The sequence below is a fragment of the Strigops habroptila genome, chromosome 1 (assembly GCF_004027225.2).
Source record: "Strigops habroptila isolate Jane chromosome 1, bStrHab1.2.pri, whole genome shotgun sequence".
Taxonomy (NCBI): domain Eukaryota; kingdom Metazoa; phylum Chordata; class Aves; order Psittaciformes; family Psittacidae; genus Strigops; species Strigops habroptila.
Window position 1 is genome coordinate 140,589,598 of NC_044277.2, and position 23,969 is coordinate 140,613,566.

Below are 23,969 nucleotides of genomic sequence, written 5' to 3' on the forward strand. Positions count from 1 at the left end.
AAAGTAATTTCATTTTGGGGTAAACTGATGCTAAATATTCAAACAAGTTATTTCCTTTAAACGCAGTGTAACAACCCTTAATTATACAGGATACTATGAGACAGGGATAGGGAGAAAAATGGGTGAAAGGATCCAGTTTGAATAGTTAACCGGTGTTAACCTTGCTAGACCCAGACTGACTGTTGTTAAACATCTCATGTCACTGAGCTGAACACCATAAGCCCTTTAGGTTTCAAGAAAGCTCAGCTAATTTGGTGCAGCACCAGAATAATGCACAAAACCAGGTTAGATTTGGTAAGTGCATCAAGGTAGTAAGGCCTTTCCAGACAGGAAGTTTTAGAAAGTGAAGTGCAGCGTTATCACGGTGGACGGTCTTACAACCTGTTCCAGTGCTAGCCTTGGTTGAGACGAACTGTGTAGCCTGGTGGTACCCAGTGTTATTTGCATTTACAATGCTCGGTATTTCAGCATGGGAACATGCTACACAGGGTGCGACTGGATCCTATGTTCACATTGTGCTATGCTCTAACAAGCTTTCAAAAACTTAAGACTGCTCAGGACAGGTACAAAAAGAATGACAGACCAGACTGAAATTCAGCCCTTTGTGACTGAACTCAAAAGTTCAGATGCATCTGGATTAACTACAGTCCCTAAAATGTGTTAATCATAGTTGTTTGCATGTGAAGTAATATGAAAGGACTAAATTAAAGCTGTCTGGGTGCACTTCATTTCAAGAGCTTAATTCCAAAGTTTTTGGATTTGTGATGTTTGGCCAGAGTGTTCAAAGGCACCTTAACAAAACTTTGTTCAGTTAAACCTCCCGCCTGCCCCAGTTACTCATTTCTGCTCTCAAGTCTAGTTCCATTCAGGCTAAATTTATTTTCTGTGGAAGTAAGATTTATAACAACCTCACGAGATAACTGCGTATCTAAATACCTAGCTTCAATGAGCAACTGGGACATGAGATCATGCAGATTGAATGTATTCCTTCAAGATCAGCATTTCTAACTGTTGAAGTGGCACCCATTTCTCTCCTGAGAATCTATTCAATTTCCTTTCAATAAGCTAAGTATCAAAGATGCATCAAAAGCTGCTACTACATCATACCTGCGCGTTTTAGAAGGCCTGATTCTTTGATAGTAATGTATGTCCTAAGTATTGTCATGCAAACCTAGAAAAAGGGAAAAAAAAATCTACAGTAAAATGTTACTTCAGTTTATGCCAAACAAAAGAACTGTCAACAAACACGAGATCTATAAGGAAATGAACTTTACATTGCTTCTGTTTAACACACACATGCTGACAAATGGTGTAAGAAAGTAATTGAGTCTGTAGGCAAAGGTACTGCCAAAAGGTCAGTGAATCAAACAGAAAAATAATGTAGATGAAATGTTTGAAAAAGGAGCTGCTTGGACCACAGCTGCATGAGTGTGTTTGTATATACTCATAGCAAACAAAAAAATGAGTTACAAAATACAGTTACTTTGGAATTAGTATAGATGCGGCATATTGTAAGCAGAGAGAGAACGGGAAACAAAAAGGTGAAAGTGAAAACAGGATAAACAAAAATTACATTAATGTACCAACTAAGAAGTCAAAGAATCATCTAGAAATGAAGTTGGTAACACAGACAGGCACGAAGAATTACTCGTAAGGGCATAAAAGAAAAAACTCAGAATTAACTCAATTTAATGAACCATTTCACCCCAGCCCCACTTGATTAAAAAGTAATCTACACCTAGGTATTTTAATATGTTATTTGGCATTGGGACATTCTTGCCTTAACATCTTAAGCTGTTGGCTTTGTGGTACTTACATATTTTATTCCATCTCTGTAGATGAAGAAATAAAGACTACTGGGGTTAAATCTTAGAATTCCAAGTTAGGGAAAAAAACCTCCACCCACCCACACTTCTAGAACATTTACAGTCTTTCTGCACAACACTATGAATGGATCATATTTAACACTATTTTGTGAAATAATGAAAAATCAAGAGACAGCAAATGCCTTAAATTAGTAGTCATGTTATGACAGAATTGAGTTGGGTTTATTTTTACATGCAACTTCAAAATTAGACAGGATCCACTCACAGTTTGTTACATAGCAAATGAGTTATCATCAAAGCAGAAGATACTGGCTTGTGGCCAAGACGTCTTTCCTTTTTTAAAACCATTAACCTGTTCAGATCATCAAGTCAAAGAACACAAAGATTCTATGTACATGTAAGCATGTTGAATATAAATAATGCTTCCTGTTTTCATTTTGAAATGTCATGATGTTGTTGAACTATAGTCTAAGATACACCTTTCAGAAAATCATCATTAATATATATGCAGTGTCACTCGGCAATGGGTTAACTCATTTAATCCAAACCTACAATCCCAGGTGGCTGAGGGCATTTCCAAAACAAACTTTAGCACATGCTTACAGTATGTAAATCAGTTTGCTTTCTTTTGGAATGTGTTTTCCTCCTTCTTTGGACTGACTCCCAAAAAAAGCCAAGATTGCATCTGGAGCTCTGACTGTTCCAAGCATTAGTGAAATTGCTTGGAAAATCCAGTTGTAGTAACATTTAATCATGGGACATGTTACATTACATTTATAAAAGAAAGCAAATGTGTTATTCATTTACAGCTTCTCTAGGAGGCTTCAGCTGATTTAGTTGTTTCAATTTTAAAAGGTGTAGTGAACCTACAGAGCATGTAAAAATGTGAGAATCTCTAACAGATTTCAAATTAAAGTACATGAAAGAGACAATTCCTATTTTCAAAAGATGGTATAGATGACACTATCCTGTCACCTATCAGTTGATTCCACAACTCATTTAACATGACAATTTAATAAAAAGCATAATAAAGGGCTGTGTATCTTATACAAGCAGCTGACTATGCAGTAAAACAGTTCTACTGCAGTGACACAGAGGTGCTTAAATCAGAAGAACAAGCACCAGAATTTATGAAATCCTCCAGCATTCCCCAGTCAGTGTGCACTCTAACATTTAATAAGGGGGAAAACCCCATGCTGCAGCCTTTTGCTTAGCGAGTTCAAAACCAGGATCCTTTTTATAAAAGATTCTGTTTAAGAACCCTGTGGCATCTTTGAGACATGCACTCTATGTTAAATGTGTCTGAAACTGACCAACAGGTTAAAAAATTATTTAAAGGCAGTTAGAGACAGTAATAAAAGGTTAGTGCAACTTTTAAGTCTCATTTCATTAGGAAGCCAGATTAAAAAAACAAAACCAAATCAAACAAAGCCCCTAGCCCAAAACCCAAACAAAAAACCCCTAAACAAACCGCAACAGAAGCATACACCCATGGCCCTTAAGTTGCAAGATGACATTAAGGAAGACAGAAATCTTCCTATTTTATATCCTGTTTGTTTCCAGTTAGAGGTTCAAGAAGTTGCAAAAAGTAAACATTTCTTTTGTGGATATGAGTCCAGAAAGGTTAATGAGTAAGGTGCACAAAGCTAGAATAAAATCCAAGAAATACAGTTTGCATAAAGATGTGTTTTCAAACCACTTATTTAACTGCACAATTATTATCTATGCTACAGTCTGAAGTGTCGTACAAGCCAAACTGCATTTCCTGTCATTTCACTTTATGCCCACTGTCTCTTATCCTTTGACTGGGCACCACTGACAAGAGTCTGGTTTCATCTTTACGTCCCTCGTCCCTATCAGATACTGGTACAATTAAGATACCCTCCCCTTAAAATACTTTGGGCAGTACTTAATACACAGTCTTACTAGTTTTGTTTACTTTGCCTAATACAAAAGAGATTTCACTGTTTGAAATTAAAGGCATCTTTGAAAAAAAAAACCAAACCAAAACAACAAACTGGTAACTTGTAGAACTTGCTGAGCTCAAGAGTGTGCTGACTTTAAAAACATGTTTTTATGAATGAAATCACTGCTGTGTTATGTTATCAGCCACAACTGTGAAGAGTGAAATTCTATTAAGTTATGCCTTAAAACATCAAACAGTTACTTAACGAAAAGGAAAGGATATCCATTATGGGGAAAGGTACTTCTCTCTGAAAATTCCTGTAACAATCATCACTGAAAACGCAGCACTAAGGAAGTCCCCTGCATTTGATGAAGACAGACTTTGTTGCTGCTTTACCTGTCTTCCATTTATGTACTTTGGTGCCACCATGAGGTGCTTGGCCTACTATAGTTTTTAAATAGACAGTTCTAAACCAAACAAACAAAACAAACCCACCCCAAAGTATGCTTCCAACTACCAAGAACGTCAGGCTAGGTTTGGTGGGCAGAACAGTGTGCTGGGCTGCTGCACCACAAGTAAAGTAAAACGGAAGGGATTTTTAATAGTTTTAGGCAAATAATTCCTTAATGTGTCTGTATATAATGAATCATCATAATTCATACAGACTAGCTGAAAATTAATGATATTCTGTACAGCCTTCACGATTGAGTTAAGGGGAAAATGCCTCATACAGAATTACTGTTAAATGATCTTAGTATTTTTAATCCATCATTCAAATTTCCAAAGGGGTTACAAAGCACTAGAAAAACAGCTGGTTTTTGAGACTTAAAAAAGAAAAAAGAAAACATTAAGAAAAATACAACCAAATGACACAGATGTATTTTAAAAAAGTATATTTAAGATACCAAGGAGATGGGTAAGCTCCGTTAGATGCTACTTTCTAAAAAGTATTTATGTCTGACAGGTTCACGAGAAGTTATTTTGTACATTTTGATTGTGTAATTTTTACTTACTGACACCAATGATAAAATTGTACTTTTATGAATAAGATGGTAGATGAGAAATAGATCTTGAGAGACCTGATGAGGACAAGTTTAGGCATTTGTCTTTGTTTAGTTGTTTTATTACTTCCGAGTGATTTACAGAACCACCTAAGTCTTGGTTTCATACAGCCAATTCCAAAATCTTACTACATGACAGCACAATTAGCTTGTCTTACACAGTTCTAAGTATTACAGAGTCATAATTTCTTTGTTAAATGGTTTGAAAACACACCTACTTTGACCATCACTGGAAAAATATTTTTGCTTGTAAATATCATGAGAATTACTCTTACATTTAAGGGGATTACAGCACCTTTAAACAAACATGCTGCTGTTGCACAAAACTTGCAGAAAGTAATATACCATAGATGGCATTTGACTTTAAGAATACATACATAGTCTGGTTTGGTTACAGATGTCCAGTGCTTGGGATAGAAATGTCTCAGAATCTCCCCATTCTACTACTCTTGTGTTTCTACAGCGTAATACTTACTCTTTCCCTGATGACGGTTTTCTTAAAAAGTCTACAGGTTCAAAATTCTACTTTAAAAAAAAAAAAGAACTTGAGAGGCAGAATTTCTGAATGTTTTTTTGATCCATCAATCTCTGAAATTTACTTCCTTCCCGCATATAAATGAACAAAGGAGATGTTGTTTTGCATTTAAAAAGTGTTCATGCTTACAATCTGTCCTTTCTTTAATAAAGCTCTTTACCTTTTCATCTCCTTGTTCAGGAACGTGCCAAAACCAACATTTTGCTCTTTCACACCCCCGCAAAGTCATGAAATAATATCTGCAATATTTACGGGGCAATTCAATCATCTCGAGGATCTGCTGGACTGAATGAGAAGCCTAAAATAAAACGAAATTAAAACAAGCAGGAAAAAAACCAACAGTATTTTTTTTGAAAGCAAACATGCTGATTTTCTTGAGAATTTCAAAATAGCTACAAATTATAAACAAAGGCAAAAAATGTGATCTACAATTAAACTTTTGAAATAACCTTCATCTGTATACTGTATTTGCAGCATTTCAAAGCACACCAAGATCAATCCCTTGTAATGTGTTAGTGTCTAACACAACAAAAGTCTGTCTTGAAGACCAGAGAATGCAAGAACTGCCAAATAACACAGAGTAGAGAGGAGGAAGAAACATGACAAACTCCTGCATGGCTCTGGATAAGAGTCTGAGGATTCTGGGGCATCAACTTTCTTTACCATTTTTCAGTGCCCAGCATAATGGATAATGCAGTCTGTCTGAAATGTGACAAACCTTGTCTCCTTTTCAGTTCTACAAAAACAACAAGGCAAAAAGCATTATTTGACTTTGTTTAAGCTGGAAGTAGAAATCTACAAAGCTTGACTGTGAACAGGTGTCCCCTCATCATTGATTTTGTTCTCAGAAATTGTACTTACTCATTGATAACATCTTTAGAGGAGTAGAAACATAAACTTACATAGATTCCTAATTTCTGACTAGATACATGGAGAGTTGTCTGAATATCCGTAACAAAATTAGTGCCAAAGGATCATTAAGGATTTAACAACTCACAATTGCATTTTTTTCCACCTTCCATGGCTCAAAATCTCCAGAATTTTGCAAGGGCAGTAAAAGACTTTTTCCTGAAAATCTGTAATCTAAAAATTAGGATGAGGGCAATAAATAGATTGTGTAATAAAATAAAGCATACTGAAACCACTCTCATTTATCTTTATTTCCCTTATATTTATAGTTTGTTCAAGTCACAGCAATGATTAATGAAAATTTGATTAATACAATCTAAACCCGGTAATTAAGTTACACTTTTCATAACTGTTGCTTTGGCAACAATTTCAAATGATTTTAAGAAGGAAGATTTAGAAGAACTCTTCGTAAGGTGTATACACTTTTAAGGCCAAAGACATAAGCAATTTCAAACTACTGCAGTCTAGAGACATATTTCACAGTTGCTTTTTATAGCATCTATGTTTCTTGCACTTCCTGAAAATATTGTTAGACATGATGATAAAGTTGTTCTACAAGCTCGGACTGGCAGTAAAATTTGAAACTAAGCAAGAACCTCTGCCGCTGAGCTCAATTCTGGAAATCCGTGTTTACAAACATTCATGTTAACCAATAATTCTAAAAACATTAATTCCCAAAAGAGCTGTTGCAAAGAAACAGACTATAGTATCTATCCATAAGCAATCAATTCCTGTTTTTCTCTATCTTGTACACCAAATAAAACTATGCTTTTATGTAAGGCTAAATGTTAAGAGTTGTTCTGTGCAAAGAAAAAGAGAACGAAACTTCGACTACAGTTCCATTAAATTATTATTTCTCTGGTAGCAGCCAAACTTTTAAGAAGTACCCTGTCCCAGGTGTGAAATATACCAGGTCAAAATTAAGTACTGCTTATTAATTCTAGGATAATTTCCTTGATCCAGTCTAGTGAATGTCTTGCAAACATTTGAATTGGCATAAACAACAAAGTTCTGACCTTTGGCAAGCTGGGCAAATCTCTCAACCAAGTTTTGCCTACAGATAACAACCAATCAAGAAAATCTGCAGTCACGTTCCCTATACCATTCAAGTATCAGAGAACCATAAACACCATGAGAGAATGACTGCTGTTTGACCCTACCAAATAGGATCCTGCTAAAAAAACTGACCCAACCCAAAAAACCTGACTAACCTATCACATGAGAACTTGCATTTCTGCTTCTGTGTATGCAAACTAAAATAAACTCCAGCCAGTGCCTTCAGGAACTGAAGAAATTCCTTAAGATTTTATAGGTAAATAAAACACACATAAGAATAAATTCTGGAGGGTTCACCAAAACAGCATACGATACCATTTGTCCGGGGTTCCACCTCTGTAGTTTCACTGAGGACATTTATTTTAGGGGCAGGCAATGGCAATCCTGATAGCAATCCACAGTTCACAAGGTCTTTGTATTTACAGTCACTGCTGAGTATGAAAAACCAAAAATTTGTTTAACCAAATTCAACAGGTGCTTCTCCCATTACTAAACATCTAAAAAGGGGGAATAAGCACATAAAAGCTGAGGATTTCTTCAACAATTTACACAACACTTTAAAACTTGCTCTAAATTCAAATAGCTAGCAATCCCAACAACTTTACTTTCATTACTCTGATTGCCTGGTCCAATCTAATTATGATCTTAGCTGAGATTATTCTGTCCTTAAATGGAACTATATGAAATTAAATAAATAAGTAGAAAAGGCACCCATGAACATCTAATCTTTTTCCACTGTGCTGACAGGAAGACTGAGATGATTTGTCACCTCTGAAGAAGCATCTACTATTCAGCAGCCTGTTATGTAATATCTGTCAAAGTAATCCACAAAGCTTTTGAAATCACATTTGAAGAGCCAACTGTTTTCTTTCCTAATAACTGGCTCTACTCAGCAGAAGATTTAGGTGATTTCAAAGGCAACTCCAATTAAAAACCGTTCTGCCTTTGACTATTCCCAAATATGCACATTCCAGATAATTAAACAACTAAAATGTGATGTTTTCCGAAACAAGCTACAAATATTGCTAGCTAAATGCTTAGTGATCTCTTATTTGTAAATAAAGCTACAGAAAAAAATAATCCCCTGAGATCCTCCTCCCCTTCCTCCTTCAATTAAGAATCTAGGTTCAGTACAAAGGACACTTCAGCCTGCTTGCTGTTTGGAGACAGAAACTGACTTACTATTCGCTGTGAGGGCACATTCTATCTATTTAATACTTCCCAAAGCCAGGATAAGCAAAATCTTTCCTAAATTGCAGGCTGGTTTTAATAGAGTTTGAAATAAAAATGCTACAGCAGAGAAGAATAAATTCTACCTAATAAACCAAAATCCTTTATTTTTATTCTAGTTATTATATAGTACAAGTCTCCAGAGGAAGAAAAATAAAAAACTACATCTGCAGATCTAGTTAATCAGAACTTTCAAGTTACCATGAAATTTTTTTTAGTGCTTCCTTGTGATGCCAGCCTCAGATCTGACACAACAGGATTTTCATAGCAGCTTACCTTCAGGACAACAATCTCAGCTCTCTCTTTAATCTAGACAAGAAACTACACACAATTTTGTGAGGAACTGTAAATTTTATAGCTCTACAATCAACTTCCTTTTTCTAAGGAACAGCATCATTAGAATTGGAGTTTGCTAAATAAGAACAGTAACTATATTTTCTTCTAGATGAAACTTTTCAATGGTAACATTTTTTGAGTCAAACTAGAGAAAACAGTTTTACTCCAAATGAAAGAATAAATACATGCCTCTTCTCTAACTGCAGAGTGCACTGCATTTCAACTAAGGAAGTAATGCAGTATCACTTGCACATATTTTATCCAGCGTACTCTACTCTCCTATAGTATAAAGAACTATTTATGGTACTAAGGTAAATTTAAACAGGTATTTTACCAGAAGGATGAGCTTGGAGCTCTCTAGTGGATTAATGAAAATATGCAATATTCTCTATTTAACCAAATTCTGGTACACTTCAAGTCTGTCACTGAAACGTAACTGGTGCTGGAAAAAAGCAATACCCTCTTCTATATCAGCTAAGGTTTCTTGATTATCATGAAAATGACTCTGAAATACCTGTTATTTCTCTTCTCATTACTTAAGAATTACATCACTTAAGTATACTTCTTCTACAAAATCTTATTCTGCTTCATTTTTAGGCTGATGTTGAATGGAAGTTTCTTAGTCTGACACTTTAAGTTGTACGTGCAACAAAAACTGTAAGCACAGCTTGAAGCTAGCAGAACAGCAAAGCACACACTTGACTCCACGTGCCATGTTTTTAAGTGCCTTTTTCTGCTGCTGTTGAAATATCTGTCAGCCTGAATTTGAATGAGATCTTTCAATTCCTTCACCAGTTTAGGAAGTCCCAAGAGGCAGAAAAGAAAGCTGAATGTTTCAGTTGATTTTTTTTTTCTTTTTTGAAGTTCTGATAAGTGCTATTGTGGCTGGAGATGCATCTTATGCCATACTCACATTGAGATGCCAAAGCTAGACATTGGCATAAAGTGGATATATTTCATTACTAGCCAGAGGACAAAATAATCTCTATTGTCCTGTCAGGTTACAGTTATACTTGTCTTGTGCTTTGCACAATGAAATTATATTATTTCATACATATATTTTCTTCATCACATAGTCACAATAATACAGAAAAACTGAATTAAAATGCTGATGGTGTTTCAGGAAAAACATCACATTTCATTTGTACAGTAACTGGGGAAAATCACAGGTTACATGAAGAACAAGTATATATACCTTTTTTCAGCTTCACCTTTTTTTTCCTCTTTAACATCAGGCACTCCATCTGCAAACCTGAACTGTGAAGATATTTAAAATGTACTTTCAGATACAGCAAAGCACTACTAAGCCTCTTATACTTTACACTACAAACTGTTAGTGATCATTGGAAAGTGTGATAATATAGTCTTGACCATAAAAACTGTAATCTGGATGGCAGAGTTACTCTTACACCATCTTTTTAAACGGTGTAAGACTGCCATGATATGGTGTAAATGGTGTAAAACCACTGCTATTATACCTTGTAATCTTTAAAATGGTGATTTTTAATTGGAAAAAAGGTGACACAATTGTCTTCTCTTTGTTCCCACCAGTAGTCCCAGCAATTTTTAGGCCCACCACCCAATTTTAACTGTGCCTGACAGATGTGTAGAAACCCACAAAAAACATTCCACCAAGTTTAGTGAAAATTTAAAGCTGTATTGAGGAGAAATCTAAGGCTTTTTCTCAGCTGTGTACCATGGCATGTAGGTAAAAAATCCCCGAATATATGGACAAAAAAGACAGAACCTAACATATCTGGATATAAAAATCTGAAAGGACTGATACAGAACAAAATCATGGAATCCTGGCTTTGTTTTGTCTGTTATTCATGAAGTAACTTGAACTTCACAAATTTATGACAGCCAAATAATTAGAGATGGACATGCTCTCAGTGGATTTCCGAAATTTAGTTTACCAGTTCCCCAAATATTTTTAGGGTTTTCTCCATGGTTAAGTTTTTGCCCTTGTCACAGTATTATTAGCTGGAAAAAACATCACCTCCCCCCCGAATCACCATGAACAGGAGAATACTTGCAACAAGTGTTCTGCCACTGCACTTCCTCCCCACATCTGCAAACCTAGTTTTCCATCCACATACAGGAATAGGTTTAGGGCTGTATCAATATTTCGTGACTTAAGTTTGGTAAAGTTTGGGTTTTGGATAATGTTAGTTGTACTTATTTACCTTTGCCCAACAAAGCACAGAAAAGAAAGCATTACAACACTGATTTTACAAAGCCACAACACTATGAAGTAGCCCCAGGGACTGACCTGGCAGTCCTGCAACAAGTACTACACCTCCAGTAACCTTTTCTATTTGAGAGACCCTTTTACCCTCCCTAAGAGATCAGGGAACAAAATGGCACTGTTCACTTTGCGAATGAGATGTCAGCAGCCCCTGTTCCATTTGCTGAAGGAAATGTTTCTATTCTGCTTTTAAATAATGATTTTGCCACGGAAACTGATTCCCTACTGTTTGATTACCTTATCCATCACTTACAGTTTTTAGCCATGTGAATTTTACAGTTTAACTTATCCAGTTAAAACCATTATCCACTCTTGAAGTAGTGGAAAACAGTAAATGCTATCAGCAGCTATGTCTGAGTAGCAGCAAGCTGTAAATTCCAATCCATTATAAAAGAAGTAAATAGCATAAAACTTCAAGTCTTAAAAGACCTAGACTTATCATCTAGAGGAAGGAAGACGGAGAGAGTAGAAAGGTCAGATAAAGTCACTGAGCATGAAAATAGTTTAATGTTCCCTCTGAACTGCCAGGAAGTCAGTATGTTAATGTAATGGTCCTTCTGCCCAAGTAATGAGCCACAGAATGATCCTCCTCGGATGTATGATGGCTGTGCAGCTCCCCAGCTTCCAACAACATGCCATCCTTCTGAGACAGCGTGGTGAGAAGCATTTAACACCAACTTTTAAAACTAGTTATGTTATGTGAAAATGTCACATATGCACAGTAGTACTCTTAGGTGTTCCCTGGAACAGTAATTTTCATACAATTGGTAATACAGAGTTACTGTAATAACTGATATAACTATCTTGTTTTGTTTCAAATTTGAAAATGGGTTATTAGTGACAGTGCAGAAAAACCCAAGTTCTGTCAAGCAAAACTTACACTGTCAATAGCACAGCAACCTGTGAAACACTAATATTCTTTCTACTACAGGAAATTAAAAATTTCATTGATAAACCAGCATTAGTAATTAATATTATCCAACTACATGGACTATAATTTCTTAAACTACTTAGCGACAGAAAACATGATTTCTCAGTACCTTTTCATCCACGTCAAAACTCTTCAGAAATTCATCTAGTTCTCTTGGTTGCCCATCTTCAAGAAAGCCCCCGGTAACACCTGTAACACTTGCAAGCGGACTGCTTTCTCTGGAGGAGTTGTGGGTTTTAGTGTCTTTAGCTGAAAATGTATAAACACATTACTTTGTGTTTCCCAAGCTACAAGACAACAAAACTTTTATTTCCTAAATATTAAAAAGCCTTAATACTAATGAGATTTAAGGAATCCTAGGACTTCCTGAATGTGCAATTTATATGTAAAATTATTTCACCTTTAAAGCACAAACCATTTCAAAAACATATTAAATTGAATCTGCAATTAAAATTCTATCCAAGCTGTAGAACAGGTTTATTTATGTAATATTGAATTCAGTATTTTAGAAATAAATTCAGTTAAGCTTTGTTATTAAGACACAGCCAAAGATACGTATGGTAATTTCCTAAGCAAATAAAGACTTAGTCTTTGCTGCAGAAGGGCGTAAGTTAATTGTAATGACATGACACAGCCCTGTGGCCAGCAGGTTGAGGGAGGGGATTCTCCCCCTCTACTCCGCTCCTGTGAGACCCCACCTGGAGTACTGTGTGCAGTTCTGGAGCACCCAACACAAGAGGGACATGGAGCTGTTGGAGCAAACCCAGAAGGGGCCATGAAAATGATCAGAGGGCTGGAGCACCTCTGCTATGGAGACAGGCTGAGAGAGCTGGGCTTGTTCAGCCTGGAGATGAGAAGGCTCAGGGGAGACCTTGTATCAGTCTACCAATACCTAAAGGGGGACTACAAGGAATCTGAAGAGGGACTTTTTACAGGGACATGTAGTGACAGGACAAGGGGGAATGGCTTTAAACTGAAAGAGGAGAGATTTACACTAGATATTAGGAAAAAATTCTTTAGTGTGAGGGTGGTGAGGCACTGGCACAGGTTGCCCAGAATGGTTATGGATGTCCCATCCCTGGCAGTGTTCAAGGCCAAGTCGGACGGGGCTTGGAGCAACCTGGCCTGGTGGAAGGTGTCCCTGCCCGCGGCAGGGAGTTGGAACTTGATGATCCTGAAGGTCCCTCCCAACCCAAACCATTCTGTGATTCTACGAACTAAATACAGAAACTCCAAATTCCTGTAATACAGTAAACACAATGAGAATTCAGTGCCATGAAATTTCAGCACCTTTTGCAGATGCCACAGGAAATGAACAGAAATTAACTGCAGCTTTCTGAAGCAACTGTTTAGGTACAGCGGAAGAGCTCTGCATAGAGAAGAAATTCACAATTTCATTGGATCACACTAATAAATTTCAACTGCACCACACTATCCAGATACAGGAAGAATCAGATTATTATTGGAAGGGCTTTTATCTTACAGTCACTGGTCTCTGTATAACCAGCAATACAAGGCACATCTGCTTGAAGACAATGTATGTAAGATTTCCACTTGACGGATGAAGAGGATTGATGTCATCCAGAATACCTTAACTGTAGTATTTGTTGCCCTTCTTAGACTGTGAATCCCCTGAGACAAGAAGCCATCATCTCACTACATAACGTAAGACACCAAAGCACTAATACGTATTCCTAAATAAATACATAAATTGTGGATAATTACCAAAACCAAGCACCTTTCTTTTGTTCTGTGCAGGTCTCTTAAAACAGTCATATATCAAGCATAAGCTACTACATGCATTATTAATCTAAGAGTATGATGCGATCCTTAGTTTCTCAGATCTGGGAAGAAGGACATACTTAAATCTTTTCTTTATTTTAAGCACCACAAAAAGACCCAAAGGCTTTTAGCCTCGAACTTCATTAGAAAATGAAGCAAAACAACAGCCCAAGAAAATGCAGAAGTTACTAAAAAGTACAGGACTTGTTGCCAGGTCTCTTTTCAATCCCCTCAGTACTGCAGAGACCATGGCACAGGTCGCTCTGGCTCTTTACATGGCCAGAGGCCTAACTGTGTACTTCCCTCCTACTCATCCTCAGGGAACTTGAGTCTATTTCTTGGTGTCTAAGCTCTTACACCCTCATTACCTTTTATTTTGCCTTCTTACCACTGAAGCCTGGAACTTTCTCTCCCCCAAATAGTTACTATTCAGTCCTTTTTCTCCAGGAGGCTACATCTGCCCAAATCACTCACTCTTTCTACATGAAAAGTATTTCTTTCTACATGAACACATTAATATAAAAACCAGCACAAGACGTACTGTCACAGACACTTTTCAAGCCTGCAACAAAACCAGTACATAATGGCAGAGTGCCAGACTAACAGCAAGCTGAAAAACTGACACCAGAAAGGGGAACACCAAGAATCTTCAAAACCAGTATCAGCACACTGTGCCTTCTCCAGTGTGTTAGTTTTATTCTCCTGCTCCTTCAACCTATCTAAGAGAAACTTCCACATCAGACACACTTTCCATAGTAGGTCTGTATGCAAGCTGTAGAAAACAAAACAAATCACATTCAGATGCTGCCTACTTGGACTGTTCTGCTTAAAATAGGAAGAAAAAAACCCCCCAACTCAGAAGTATCCTTCTCTAAAAAAATGCATCCTTAAAAAACTGAACACTGTCAGAAGAATGGGCATAGCATCTGCAAAAACCAAAAGTACAACCTGTAAAAAAAACCCCTATTTTAAAATTCCATCTGCTGATGAAGAGAACAACAAAGAGAGATTGTGAGTCAGCCTCCAAAGCAGTATCACAGTACTCAGTATCTTACTATCAAAAAATAACCAAAACCCAGTACTATCAACAGACAAGTACTAAAGAGAAGCAGATATTCCCTGAAAGACTCAGGTTTGCACCATTTCAAAAGACATCCATTTTATATGCATTAGGAAACAAAACGCTGTTCCAATAAAAACGTATTACTGAAATGACAAATTCCCATTTTACGTGGAAAGTAGAAAGCCCTGGTTTTGCCACTGAACACCTTTGTGGTTACTCTCTTCTCTTGATTATGCATTCAAAAATCTCCAAAGACTCTTACCTTTTAGCACCCAATCACAGGAAATTTCAGTATCATCTGACATTCCAGATTCCTGTATGGTAATGTGTCTGTTTTGGAACAAAAGTGTCTTTAAGATTTCCATCTTGCACAAAAGCAGTATGAATCTCACAAGTTACATAAAAGTTCTCAGTAATACTTTCAGCTATGGACAGAACGCTTACATACACCAGCACACTGTTTTAAGACTGCTCTTAACACTCTCTTTTAGCTTTCTTATGTCCATCCCTACAAATATACACCTAAACAAGTAAACCCAAGATATTTCAAATCCCAAAAGTTATTAGTAAAAGCTCATAATCCCATTTCACCTTTGCTTAAAATACTGAGACGGGAAATCTTCTCTGTATAGCAAATTATGGAAATACTGTGCTAATGAGCCAATTCATCAGTTTCTACAAAATGTGATTTATGGTAATATTATATTCAAGAAAATTTGCATAATAATGAACCTCAAATAGAGTAACAAACACTTGTTCATAGAAAGATGCTTCATCTATTTTAAAGATAAGTTGGGAAAAAAGTATTTCTCGTCAGAAAAGCTCGGAAGGTAAAAAACACAGTAAAATATTACATACAGGATATATAAACATCATCATCACCATTCATCTTGGAAACTCGTTCCTGGTAAATGACAACAAATGTAATGACAACAAGCTGCCTAATAAAATGGAACAATGAAAATTTGCAACAACCTAGTGGAAATGAAGAAGTTCCCCAGTATGTATAGCTTGGAACTATGCAAACATTCAGGCACAGATATCGTGAGATACATTAAGCAGAGCTGAATAAGTCACAGCAAGTTTGCAGAGACAAGAAGGATTTTTATTAGAGGCAGGCTCTCTGTAGGCTTACTTCCCCTCTCCCCCACATTTTATGTGAAATGCAAAATTTGAGTGACTTTGCATACAACAATTTACTTTCTTTTTGTAAAATTCCAGTGCAGACAGTTCCAAAAAGCTGTCATCTTCATAAACACTGCCTAAAATTGAAAATATTTAACAGCATCAAAAGAATGAAATCTTCAAGTTCAGGTCAAAAGCCACTTCCAAATCTCTACCAGATTCTCCTAATTGTGTAGTGTGAAACAGAAGTTATTTGAATTTTGGAGTGCAATCACTGTTGTGACCAGTATGTTCTCCTTTTGAAGTACACATGCTCTCATTATCTGAAATTTGGAAGCCAAAAATTATTATCCTTGAATTTTCGTAACTAAAAATACTCCTCCATCTTTTAAGGTCACAAACAGTCAAAGATGAAAAGCGTCATTAGCTAAACATGTCTTGGTGTTTAAATTCAAAGCTCAAACAAAATGGACCCACACTAATAGTTACACATCTACAGTGGCTAATAGTTGCCACCAAATACTTGTCAGTGACCGAATCAACCAGGTACATCCTTCACACAGTTTAAATGCTTTGGTTTCTCAATGAAAAACTTGAACAAAAAGTATTACTTCATTATAGGAACTGTAATTTTGACAAGCTGCTAGATCTCAGATTTTTGTAGTGGGAAGAACACTACAAAATTAAGGCACCAGTCATTTCCTTTACGGTTACGATTTAAATGCTATTAAACTCATCAGTAACACTCAACATGTGGTAAAAACCTTTTTAACAACCCAGCTATACTTTGAGAATAACTTGCTGCTAGCAGACCTACAGTTCTTACTGCTCTGTACCAATGCCAGATCAAAGTATCAGTACACAAGATGTACTGAAGTCCATCCCCATGCGTATATGCACTAAAACAGTTTTAACAAAGATCCAGGTTCTTTCTACCATCTGCCTGTTCTTATTAATCTGAAGGGAAATCATAACAAAAGCTATGTATTGATAGAGATAACGAAAACATTCAGCAACAGGCACCATGTGCAGCCATTAACTGCTTGTATTGCTCTTCTACACAAGATCACCAAATTACATTCATCTAGAGTGTAATGGCTAACATTAACCAAATGTTAAACAAAACATGCATATAAACTAATATTTATAGAAGTTAGAGATGGCTTACAATAGTGCAGTTCTGACTCGCTGTTCTACATGGACAGATTGAAGTATCATTACAAGCTAATATTAAGGTAGTATTGCAAAGCAACACTGGGTATACATAAAATAAGCAGCCAAGCAAGAAAACATACACAATAGTCTAGGATACCTCTAAAGAAAAAAATAAAAAAGGATATTAACAGAAACAGTATTTAATTTTAAAATACGTAGTATGATGTCAGTGTAACTACCAGCATAATCACTTTTTTGGTTGGCCAAAGTTGAAGTCCCAGTTGTATCTGGCAAATACTAACAAAATAAAACACAGCAGTATGAACTGGTCATTATCTGGTATTATTAAGTGACATAAGCTACCTGATAAAACAGTATAAGGTTTATTGCCTTATTTTAATATTGTCATATTCAGTTCATTAATATGTTCCTGACTGTTACCAACTTTGATTAGTCACTGTCTAATGATCTTTGCATCAAATTATGGAATGTAAAAAGCAAAACCAAACAATTTTGCCTAAATCTTTAGCAAATTAAGGGGAAACTCTAAGAAATAAGAGGTCTGCATTTTTATTTTCCTTGGCTAATGGCAAGCAAATTCAGCAGATAACAGGAAGAAAGCTGAAATACGACTTCAAACAAGTTCAGTTTTCATCTCTCTAAAGGTTGTGATAATGTTACTCTAACCCAGTGTCATTACTGCTTAAGGGGAATGTTTATCCTCCCTACAAAGTACTTACAAGATCCAATAAAATTTTCAGTTAGTATCTATACAAATAGCAAACTTTACTACCATAAGCAATATATGAGTGTAAAGGGCTCAGAAGTTCTGATCTTCCATTCCGTGCAATGTCTAGACAGCCAGCTGGAAACCATCTCAGCACAGCCATTATTACCCTGGGGTAATATACAGCAAATACTCATTCTGTTATGTAGTGTATATAGGATATAATATATACACTGTACACAAAATTAATAGGAATTCTAATAAATTTACTATGATACAGCCTAGCTGCTTCTTGAGAAGTTTGATGCTCCTACTGAAGACTTGCCCTGTTCTTCAGAGGCTTGTTTTTTGCGTAAGTTTTATTCTGCAAAAATACTTTATTAACAACTGAAAGTTTTATATTCTCATGTCTAAAAAACTGTCCAGCACCTCAGAGAAGATTTTCTTCTTTTTCCTCTTTTTGCATATGGGTTTAAAGAAAGGGAAGGGATAGGGAGAGCAAAGAGGAAAATAAATTAATGCAGTGGCATAATGTTGAAAATAATTAAAACATTATTTAAAATAAGGATAAAGCCACCCAGAAAGAGCACAGGAAAAAAATGAAAAAAACCCCTCCCAATAAAAAAACCTAATTCTTCAGATGAAAATCTTGCATTATTTCTATCTAAGATCCATTTTCCTTTGTATGATGAAAAATGCAATCTTAAAATTCATTTATCAAACACAAGTATCAAAGCTTAGAGAGAAAACAAGACTAGACAGTTGATGAGTTCCTCTGTCCCGTGAAGGACTACTACCACTTTTACTAAAGTTTTTCTACTTTAAACTTCTCTTCCCCCTTCAGTGATTTTTATGATCATCTCAACCCCCCAAAAACCTTATTACCTAGACATTAACACCAGGATCATAAACATCTATAACACGTAAGCCACATTACAGATTTGAAAAATACGTCTCAGGGTAGGAGAAAAGCAGGGAAAGAGAATGGCAGAATGGAATACTACTGTAGAGACAACCATTTACTTATACAGATCCAGCAAAAGAATAAGCTACACCTAGAAAGCATGCTAAATATTCTACCACAACTCAAAAACTTCCTTCAAAGAGATATCTGCTATCTCAGATCAGGTCAGATATTTAAAAACATAGAGTTATTCATTAAGAATATTACTCTTCCTAAGTTTTGTTTACACTTCCATATTTCACTTCACTTGGTCTAAACCAATTCTTTAGGGCTGTTTTCCCTCAATTCAGAGATAATCCTAGTTCTTATGAAGAACAAATTATTTGCATTCAGAATATTGTCATACCTCAATCAAATTTTGACATTTAAATTCAACTCAGAAATACACGAAATTCTCTAAGGAAGCCTGACCACTACAACCAAAGTATACCGATATGAGAACAAAGTACTTAGGATTATTGTAATAAAGAAAAATTATATACATACCTAAAATTATCATCTACTGAATCTCTATTTTCTGAGGTAACAGGACACTCAGGCTGAAGATCCTGCTTTTCATCTTTAATGCAGATGCTATCATCATAGGATTCCTTCACAGAACAACTTTCACAATCTACAAGTTCAAGCTTCTCTTCATTATTGTATCCAAAAAGGTCGGGGTCATCCTGAATCACATCAATGACAAGAACATCTTCCTTGTAAGCTTCAAGAATATCTGGAATATTCTGACTTTGGTGTTCTGAAAGAGTTCCACTTGATTTGCTACCATCACTTATTTCTAATGCAACAGGGTGGTCAGCTGCATTCCAAGAATGATCAGGAAAACCAGATTTTAGTACACATTCAGTACCATGGAAATCAGGCACAGGTGACTCTGGCTGTCCGTCAGGAAAAGGATGTGGATATAAAGCAGAATGTTCAGAGAGAGTGGACAAGGTTGAAAGGTTTTTAGAGCCATCATGCTGGAAGTCCTTACTGCTGATCTCATCTGCTTTTTCCTTTGTGGAAGCTGTAGATGTAGCATCACTCGCAATAGGAAGGGGCTGCTGCTCAGAATTTACCAAGAAATTCTCTTCATTCATCTTCTGCCTTGTTGAAATGCTACTGCTGTCAAGAAGCTCTAGTGGACTGTAGGTTATTCTTTCAAATGAATGGACAGATTCCAATTTCCTGGATTCAGGTTTGCTTCTGCATAAAGGAATTTTGAATTTTGTCAGGTTTTCAGTGTTTAATGTTTTCATTAGCTTTAAATCAGAAAATGCCTGCTTCGCTACTGATGTCTTACCGCTCAAGTTTTTTCTGTTTGTGTCACGTGTAGATGTACCTTTCCGGACTGTCAGAGACAGGTTTGTTTTTGTTACAGCTCCCTTTTTTTTATCTCTTTGCTTTGTTGTAAAATTCAAGGTTGCTTTAACTTCTTGCACATCATCATGGCTAAAAGCCACAGCGCTTCTATCCATATTAACTGGGGACTGCACAATTTCATTGCTCATTCTCAAAGTCTCATCAATACCCATGGGAGAGGATCCTAGTGTTTCAAGTAAAGTGAGACATTCAGTATTTGAATCTATTATTTCGCGTGTAGATTCTTCATTAATTTCTTCCAATGACATAGGCAAATCCAACTGTCTCAAATTCCCAGTCACAGCATTGCTTCCTACAGCTTCAACACTGCTTTTATCAGAGGATTCCTGGAAGGCAGCCCTTGCAAGTCTTTTTCCTTCTGAGCTAGACCCAAGATTTTTATGAACCCATTCAGAAGTCCTGGCACAAGATTCAAAATGCCAAACATTTTTACCAGTCATAGGTACTGTTCTTTGACAGGTAAACTGCTGCAACTTCTTATTAACTTTGTTCAATTTTTTAGCTGTCTTGCTTTTGTGACTGTTAGAAACACCATGGACCTCAGCCAGCACTCTCAGGCTGCCTGAGCCAGCAGAATGATGTGCCACGCTGTTTGAATTTTCTTCTTTTGCTGTTACTGCAAGCTCCGATGTCTTCTTAAAGCCATCTTCAAATGCAAGTAATTTGGTACTCTTTTTTCTCCAGACTGATGCATTTTGTGCTTCATGAGTATTTCTTCCTATATGAAGATTTGCTGTACGATTACATGAACCTGACAGAGTAATTTCTTCACGATTTAGTCCCAAGACATCAAAGGAACTTGACATGGCAAGTGCCGCTTCTGTTTGTAACTCATACTCACTGCCATTAGCCATGTCTGTGAAAATATTCTGCACTGCTGATTTCTCAGTGATTTTCCTCTTTTTCCTAGGCTTTCTACCAATATTCAACTTTCTTCCTGTTAAACACTTACTGCTTTCACTCTGACAGCATGAAAAACACTCTTCTCTGTTTTGAGTTTTTTCTTTATTGAACAATAAACCACCTTTTATGGGTGATCCTTCATTTTGCATTCTACTAGTGCTGCAGTTCATATCCCTCTGTTCTACAGTACCATCAGGAAAAACACGCTTTCCTTTATCCTGGGCTATATGGAAGAACCCACTTAATTTATAACTGCTGGTAGTTCCACTAGCTGAAGATTTCACAAATGTATTGATGTAACTACAGGCCTCTAATCTCACAAATGGATTCTTTCCTGCTGCACAGAGCAAGCCACTGCAATGGTTTAGGGCTTTTCTGCAATGTTCAGCATCACATTTTGCAGATACACTTCTCACTTCTTCAGCTGTAGTCACGCTAAAACTTTGCAAGCACTTGTTTTGATCAGTTCTGGGTTTCCTTTTTTTACACTGCGCACCGGACTTTTTTGTTACAGGATGGCATAGAAAGTTCTTGCTTTGGGTCCCACCTAAAGCAGCAACTGTAGGAGATTTACAGTAGTGAGGTTCCTTTTCCTTAGAATCTTCTGACAGATTTTGATTTGTCTTAAGTTTCTTCACAGCCTGTGTACCAGAATCTTGCTCAATTGCATTCCATTCTTCCTTCACTGATTAAAAACCAAAGAAGTGTCATTAAAGAATATGCTAAGGGAAAAAAACCTACCCTATTGCAATACTTTTTTATGTAGAGAACAAAAAACATTCAAGGTTACTAAGGAACACAACCCTGTAGCCACTGTGACACCAAAGCCTTTCCGTCCTTCCCCAGACTCACAGCTTTCTTGGACTCTGGATGCTGTGTATGCAGCTCCAGCAAGGCACATCTACCCTTCTCTCTGGGACCTTGTAGTTTTGGTTTCATCAAGGGTGCCCTGCCTTTCTTGCTCAAGCATCTCTTTCCTTTCTCCTGTGTCCCTGACTTTCTTGATCCAATCAAAGAACACCCATCTGACTTCTTGGGCCTAACTACTTCTTCCTGAGGTGTTGGTTGAGACAAGGATTCCTGAGCCTTCTTAAGATCTGGGATTTGCATCTTCAGTATCATTATGAGGCGAGTGCTTTTCATTTCAGTACTCTATATGCTGTTTCTGGGTTGCAGCACCTCTGGTTCTGGCAAACAGGAAATTCCATGTCTCTCTATGCTCTCGACTTCCTCCTCTGAGGATGGGATTTGTAATTTTATTTCCATAAAGCAGTACTTGCCTTTTTCTCCTGAAATCCCTGAACTCTCCTGGAATGCTGAGCAGTTTAGTTCTTCTGAGTTCTGTTCTTTTCTTTCAATCCCTGCCAAGAATTTATTTTGCAAACTAGTTTCTGAGAAAAATGGCTGTTGACCTTGTTCTGTCCCTGTCCTTCCAGTCTTTTCCCAGGAAGTGACTGCAGCCGTAGTTGCTGCCTGCCAATCTTCACATATAGCAGTGTCTGAAATTGGCAGCTCTAGACCCTTGCTGATTCTGGCAACCCTCCTGCACCGTATCTGCTTGGTTTTTTTACCTGGGAGTCTCTGGCTACTCTCACCTTGCTCCTTCTGCATGTGTGCAGGAGGAGCATACTGTTCGCACAGAATGCTGGAGAGCACGACAGGTTGCAGACAGCAAGATAAGGGCTGCTCAGGTTTTCTCTCTGGTGGCAGGTGACAACTCTGCTTGACTACCAACACGTTCCCTGCCTCGCATCCTACCCCCGCGCACAGAGAGCTTGGGCTGGGGACCATCCTGTCAGTCAAGTTCACGTCACTGCCAGTTACCACCTTCCCTGACCTTAACCGCGGCATCGTATGTGCCTAGAATCAGCAACAAAACCCACTCACCAGTGCACCTTTAACAGCGGCACCCCAGCTAGCCTGGCACCTAAGGCAGGCACAGGCCTAACCAAGAGAGGAGCGCAACCTCCTTAAGGCCTCAGGGGTCACCCCGGAGGAGCCCGGCCTGACAGAAAGCAAGCCCGGGCCGCCTGAGGAAAGAAAGCCCACGCCCACCAGCGAGTGAGCGCCCACCACCGCCCCGCAGCCCGCAGCAGACCCTCACCGCGCAGAGGAGACGAGGAAGCAGCCCCGCACCTTCCCCGCCCCAAGGGCCGCACCGCGGCCGCCCGTGCCACGCAGCCCGCCGCCTCCCGCGCCGCCCCGGCCGCCACAGCAACCCCCGCGCCACCCCGCCGCTGCCCTCGCCCCGGCCCTCGTCCACCGATCGGGCCCTCGACGCTTCGTCTCAGCGCCGCCTGCCCGCAAAGCGCCGCGGGCGCCCGCTGCCGGGGCTAATGGCGGCACGGCCTAGGGCGCCGGCGTGGGGAGGCCCCGAGGGGGAGGTGCGGAGGCGGGGAGGACGGCGGCCCCGGCGGGGCGGGGCGGACGGGGCTAGGGCACGGCCGGGTGTGCCGGCACTTACAGGCAGGCGGAGAGCCGGGGGTGCGGTCGTCTCGCTGTGCGCGTCCTCTTGCGGGGTCAGGGGTGCCGCCTTCACGGCGAAACCCCCGCTCCCGAGTCGGCCGCCCAGGGGGGTGGCAGACGCTGCTCCTCTGGGCCGCAGAGCTGGGCTGGGCGGTGGTTTCCGAGCTGCGGCCGGGGAACCGTCATGCTGCTCCCTTGGTGCCCGCAGCCCCGGGCCGCAGCGGCCGCAGGGCCAGAGGCCAGCAGGCCCGGCCACAGCCGCGGGCCCAGGAGATGGCCCAAGGTGCCGGGGGCCTGTGTGGAGCTGCCAAACCCTGTGCTACCCAAATGGTGGCAAATGGTCAACTCAGAGCTGGAGTCGGGTACCAGAAAGAAACCTGA

General features: G+C 38.5%; 1 protein-coding gene across 1 annotated transcript in view; it reads right to left on the minus strand.

Annotated features, from left to right (window-relative positions):
- The window catches only part of TOPAZ1 (testis and ovary specific PAZ domain containing 1), a 34,495-nt gene extending 11,024 nt beyond the window's left edge, over positions 1 to 23,471 (minus strand). The window contains 9 exon segments of the mRNA XM_030487843.1: positions 1,108 to 1,171; positions 5,489 to 5,626; positions 6,326 to 6,411; positions 7,609 to 7,724; positions 10,055 to 10,116; positions 12,148 to 12,287; positions 15,146 to 15,213; positions 19,341 to 21,807; positions 21,923 to 23,471. Of these exon segments, the coding sequence (XP_030343703.1) occupies positions 1,108 to 1,171; positions 5,489 to 5,626; positions 6,326 to 6,411; positions 7,609 to 7,724; positions 10,055 to 10,116; positions 12,148 to 12,287; positions 15,146 to 15,213; positions 19,341 to 21,807; positions 21,923 to 22,973 (4,192 nt within the window). The 5' untranslated portion in view covers positions 22,974 to 23,471.
- Positions 23,472 to 23,969: the final 498 nt, after the last annotated feature.